This window comes from Pogoniulus pusillus, chromosome 11 (assembly GCF_015220805.1).
Source record: "Pogoniulus pusillus isolate bPogPus1 chromosome 11, bPogPus1.pri, whole genome shotgun sequence".
Taxonomy (NCBI): Eukaryota; Metazoa; Chordata; class Aves; order Piciformes; family Lybiidae; genus Pogoniulus; species Pogoniulus pusillus.
Window position 1 is genome coordinate 28,009,128 of NC_087274.1, and position 5,983 is coordinate 28,015,110.

Sequence of the window (5,983 nt, forward strand, 5' to 3'; positions counted from 1 at the left end):
CGGCCCCGCCGTGTTTCCGCGCCCTGCGCTTCCCCCGCGGAAATCCCATTTGCCGCCCGGCTCCTCCAATCCCAGGATTTCCCCCTCTCGTGTCCAGCGTTTAACTCGCATGACATTTTTGATTTCGTTATTATCGTTTTCGCGCAGAATCTGGCGCCTCCGATGGGTTGTCGGGTTCCTGCCTTTTTTTTTTGGCCTTTTTTTTCCCCCCTCCTTCCCCGTTCCCTTCCCCTCCTCCCCCTCCTCCCTCCCCTCCTAGCTTGCAGGAAATGATGGCAAACCGCGATCTGAAATGATTACTCCGGAAAAAAAACCTTTTATACCAGGAGAGCATCCACGGGGCTAGGCAGAGGCAGAGGGGAACCGAGGAGCCAGCCGCCGGTCGAGCCGGGACCCTGCTCCCGCACCTTTCTCCCAACATGCCGGACGAAGCCACAGAAAACGCCGGCTCCACCTCCGCTCGCGTCTCCTCTTTCTTCATCGAGGACCTGCTGGGCACCGAGGGCAAGGCGGGAGGCGGCGGGAGTCGGCAGGCGGCGGTGGGAGGCGGTGGTGGGCGCGGGGATCCACGCTCCCCGCTGCGACTCGGAGCCCCGGGCTGTCCCCTGCGCGACGCTGCCGTCGGCTGGTACCGCCGAGCACACGCCGCTTTCCTGGGCTGCGCCAGTCCCGATAGTAAGTCGTTTTTCTCTGTCCCTATTCTCCAGGCCTGGATGAGGATCGGGGGTGAGAGGGTGTCTATGCTTAGCTTCCTTAGAGGCGGAGGGGAATCCAGTCCGTCCACGGGCCCTGGGACAAGGAGCCGAGTGGGATGCACGGGGTATCCTGGCAGCCTTCTCCCTACTTTCCTGTTTCTGGCCAGCCGAGGGTAAATCCCCGGGAACGCTCACGGTGCATCAGGTAGCTGGAGCTTCCTCCCACTGCCCAAAATGAAAACAGGGGCTGTCTGCTCTCTCGGGGATTTTTTCTTTACCCTCCCCGTCCCCTTTTTCCCCCCCTCTGACGTTGCAGTAAGCCGGAAGATCACAGGAGAGTTTGGAAAACCAGGGGGGAACAGCTGGGCTCGGGCTCCCTGAGCCCCGGGAGCCCCTTCCCGCACAACCGGCCTCGTCGCTTGTCCTTTCCCTCAGCGGCCTGGCACGGCGGGGACCCCTCTGGGAAGGGAGCTGGAGGCAAAGCCTGGCTTAAGAAGCAGAAATTAACGTCCGAAAAAGTTTGTGGGCCTGCCATCAGTGGCTATTTTAATCGTGATAGGAAAAAAACATTGCCCCTGGGCGCATCCCTGTTATCCTCTCGAGTTCTCAGCATTGCTCAGTAAGGAAAAGAAAGGTGATTTGTCAATTGCAGAGTTTCCTTTTTACAGCGATGCGTTTATTAATGTTGCTAATTGCTCCCGAAAGTACATCTAGAAACAGAAAACCACTCCCGAAACAACTGCCTTGTTTTTCTTGCTTTTTCTCTTTCCCTCCCGCCTCTCCTCTCCCCACACCTTCTGCTCTATAAAGATCAGGAAATCATTTTTTCCTCTTTTAAAATTGCTAATGGAAAGCACAGCGTTGGAAACTCTCGGAGATGCTCTGGGAAAGCAATGTCCTCGTATTAAAGGAGCTGCCCTTATCCATTTGGTTTCTCAGGTTTAGAAAAACACGAAAACAAAGAGAAGAGTCATTCTTACTTCTCTTTAAACACACACCCGGGTGGCTTTACTTACCTCTCTTACACACAAAATTATACTTACATGTGTACTTGTACACATATATATATATGCACATACATATTTGTGTGTAAATACATATGTGTACATACGTGTGTAAATTTGTGCTCGCATATGCGTGCAAATATATGTCTGTAAATAAGAGTTTCCATGTCTAATGCAGATACAGAAAGTATATACATACTTTCTGTGCATATATATGTCTCTGCACACCTATATGCACTTGTAGCTTTGAGTATATGTATGTTACATACGTGTGTGTGTGCGTTTAGGTACATGTGTACACTTGGTTGTGCACACACGCACACACACTCACACGTGTGAGTAGGTACACAGATGAGTGTGTTATATATATGTATGTATGCAGACATGGAATGTCTGTCTTTCCATATAGCATACGTGAGCGTCTCTGTGTGTACGTTCACAAATACTGGGGAATTTATGCCAGAGCAGTGCCAGGAACCTTTCCCCTGACTTTATGGAGTAGGGATAACGGTTGGAGTTGATGATCCTGAGGGTTTTTTTTCCAATCGGAATGTTTCTGTGATTCTGTGACTCCTCGCCCATCAGCCGTCCCCGTTTCCCCGGCCTCTCCTTACTCCCTCCGCAGTGGCGTAATTTCCTCTCCCAGTGAGGGCGAGAGGCATCCGCTCCCACCAGCTCGGCGGGAGATGCTCCCCTTTCCCTCACACCCCTCCTCTCTTCGGAACATCAACTCCACCTCCCAGCCCTCTGCCTCTCTTCACAGCCAGCGACCGGGACTCCCCCGAGCTGCCCGAGGAACCGGCGGAGCGGGCGGGCAGCGGCGGGCGGGCGGCGGTGCGGGGATCGACGGGCGGCCGTGCGGGGCCTGGAGGCCGTGAAGAGGAGGAAGAACGAGGCGAGGAGCCGGGAGAACCGGAGCAACGCGCAGCCGGTCGCAAGAAGAAGACGCGCACGGTGTTCAGCCGCAGCCAGGTCTTCCAGTTGGAGTCCACCTTCGACGTGAAGCGCTACCTGAGCAGCTCGGAGAGGGCAGGGCTGGCCGCCTCGCTGCACCTCACCGAGACCCAGGTGAAAATCTGGTTCCAGAACCGCCGCAACAAGTGGAAGCGGCAATTGGCCGCCGACCTGGAGGCTGCCAACCTGTCCCACGCTGCCCAAAGGATAGTGAGGGTCCCCATTTTGTACCACGAGAACTCGCCAGCGAGCGCCTTGGGCTTCACCCTGCCCCACATGTCACCCCCCTTGGTGGGCTTCTCCAGCGGCGTCAGCTACCCCCTGGGCACCTTCCCCGCCGCTTCCCTCCCGTTTCTACGGTCGCAGATGACAGGACTCGTCTGAGCACCCACCTGTGCCAGGACAGCGGCTCCCTCGCCCCCTCTCCCCCGGCTTCCAGCTCCACCCCTCTCCGCAGATGTTTTATTTCCAACTGACAGGTTTCTCAAGTTTTCTGTCTTCTTTTTATTTTTCTTTTTGAACGTGCAATAAACTTACTTTCTGGGGTTAACTGGGAGCGACGCGCCGCAGCCGGAGGGAACCGACAGGACTACGAGGACACCCCCACCCCGTCAGCCGGGAGCGAGTCGATGACTGTCCCCCCCCCCCGCCGCGCATCCAAAGAAAATGCAGCCGCATGGCAGCGGCAAAGCCCCCACATTGGGCTCGGGGCGACACAGACCGGCGTTTTCAGGGGTGGTGGTGGGGAACAAGCAGCCTCCCTAGACATTTTGTCCCCCGTAGGGACGCCCAGAGTGAGGCGAATGTACGGAACCACCGGGCCCGCCGGCCCTTCCTGTCCCCGCCACCGTCACCCCACGGACGGCGAAGCCTCGGTGACCTCCACCGCGGCCAAAGGACCTTCTGCGGGTCCTCCGCTGCCTCGGGCCAGCGTCTCTGTCTGGGGAAGGTTTTCCCTGTTGCTTTCCGTGCAGAGCAGGGGACCCTGCGGATCCCTGCCTCCAGCAGCTTCTCCAGGGCCCTTTGTTTTACTCACTTAATTCGTACAGATTCCCCCCACCCTGTCTCCATTGTCACCGTTCTCATACGATCGATACTCAAAGCATGATGTGCTGATGCCCCCTGGTCCTTCTCCGTGCAGGCTTTCCCATTTGAAACAACTCGAAGGCAAATTGTTGGAATGAGTTCTCCCCTCTGCATCCCGAGCTGTGAGGATGCGGTTTCTCAGTTTTCGTTTGATTTCCCTGGCAAGCTATCAGCTAAAAACACAAAGTTAAATACATATATAGAATTCAACATACCGTATTTTACCAGTGAGTTTTCCATTTATTTCAGTCTCCTGAGGAGGCTGGGGAAAACATACCTCGGCTTGGCCCCACTGCTTACGGGATTGGTTTGTCTAATCGATTATTAGTTTGCATCAGTCATTTAAAAGGAAGGAAAAAAAACCCCAATCAGATGGGGACAGACTGGGGAGGTGTGTGGCTACTTGTGCAAGATAACCTGTAATGTGATGTTATATGAAGTATTATGCATGACAAGCTTTTTTTTTCCAATTCTCCCCTTTTTAACATCCCTTTTGTTTCTCCCTCCCTGCTAAAAATGAATATCGCGTCCATCCTTGTGGATAAAAGTTTGAATTTCCTTTCCCAAATATTAAGGGGGAAACGACCTTGTAAAAACTCAGCCTTGGTGGAAGGTCAAGATTTGGTGGTAGATTTTTAGGGCATAATCAAACGTAACTGAACCGACCAGCTCGGAGCACTCGGTGTCCCCACAGGGAAAGCCGGGTCCAGGATCTGTTGGGGCATGCACACGAGGACCGATCTCCAGACATCTAATTCTTACTACATTTCGCATTCCATTTGGAACAATCTCGTGGTTTCTTCTTCTGAAATCGATCGACGAGGTGCTGCGGAGCTTCAGTTTCGATGCGAAACCTGAGAAGAAGGGTCAGGGGTGGATTCTAACCTCTCCAGCGCTTTCTGGTGTTTAGTTGGCTTTTTTAAACTTCTTTTCTTTTTCCCTTTTGGCCTGAAACACGACGTTGAAATCAGGACCTCGAAAACCTCCAAACCACTCGAGAATGAAATTAATATATACAGAAATATCCCGCGATGATGAACAAAGTGCTCACTTGCCGGGATGCTCGATTTGACTTGAGCCCCGTTTTTAGAAGCTGGCTTTTTCTTGTTTCTTTGGAGGCTTTTGGTTTTGGGGTGTTTGGTGTTTTTTTTTGGGGGGGGGGGGGGGGAGTGGATTGGTTGCCTTTTTTTTTTTTATCCCTCCCCTCACCCGTTTTTTCCTCTCCAACTCCTCTGAAATCTCTCGTCTCACTCCGAGAGATCTTTGCCAGCTGCTTGTTTGGGGTTTTTCGGATGTGTTTTTCTGTCTTCCCCCCACACCTTTTTTTTTTTTTCCTTTTTTCCTTTTTTCCTTTTTTCTTTTTTTTTCCTCCTTTTTTATTTTTTCTTTTTCTTTTGTTTAGTTTTCTTTTCTTGCATATCAATCACGCGAATTTGGGGAAACAACTTCTAAAGCCTAGTGCTGGAGCAGTATAAACAGGACCGTAAAGCGGCTTGGGGGTACCGGTCCCTGGCCCGGGGGGAGCAGCTGGGCTGGACTTACAGCTTCCTCATGCGTAAAGGAGGTGACTTTCGGGGGGAGGGGGCTGTTTCTTCCTCGGGGAGCAACCACTTGACTTGATACGGTTCAGAGCCTGGCTATCCCTGGAAGAAAGCGGCCAGACTGTGTTTCCCCCCCGTCATACCCAGCTCCCCCAGTGTTACCTACTGGAGTAAAATCCTGACTCACTACAGGCATATCAGAGTAGATTGTAATCCAGTGCGAAATTTAACACTCCTGCCGCTCTCCACATGCCTTTTCTTTGGAGTAACATATGAGATTATTATACTTCTGATTCTACTAAATATTCTTTTCTTGAAGTTAAGGAGCTGGCAGGGCTAAATGATCAATCAGATCTTTAAAAAAAAAAAAAAGGTGTTTTGACATTAGTTTGTTGGGGGTTTTATTTTGTTTGTTTGTTTTTTTAAAGACGTGCTGATTATATCAATAAACAGATTTTTTTTTCATACACTGTATTTGTAACTTATGATCGTAGTAAACATATTAAAAGGTGAAAGATGTGGATTAATCCAAGTAAAGGAGGGGGGAGGGAAAGCTTATTTATGCCTTATTCTGTATATGCAGGAACTGCTTTTAGAGAGCTTATTAAAAGTACGTGCTGAAAGTAGGAATACAGACACCACAGGTCTATTTACCTCATAGCTTTTTTAATTAAGCTTTTCATTGTACTTGACCCCAAAAAAT

The 5,983-nt window shown here is 51.3% G+C and overlaps 1 protein-coding gene across 1 annotated transcript; it reads left to right on the plus strand.

Moving 5' to 3' along the window:
* The first annotated feature begins 419 nt into the window (after positions 1-419).
* On the plus strand, positions 420-3,037 carry LOC135179779 (homeobox protein HMX1). Its single transcript, XM_064151820.1, has 2 exons — positions 420-675; positions 2,463-3,037. The coding sequence occupies exons 1-2, from the start codon at positions 420-422 to the stop codon at positions 3,035-3,037; spliced, it is 831 nt and encodes a 276-aa protein (XP_064007890.1).
* Positions 3,038-5,983: the final 2,946 nt, after the last annotated feature.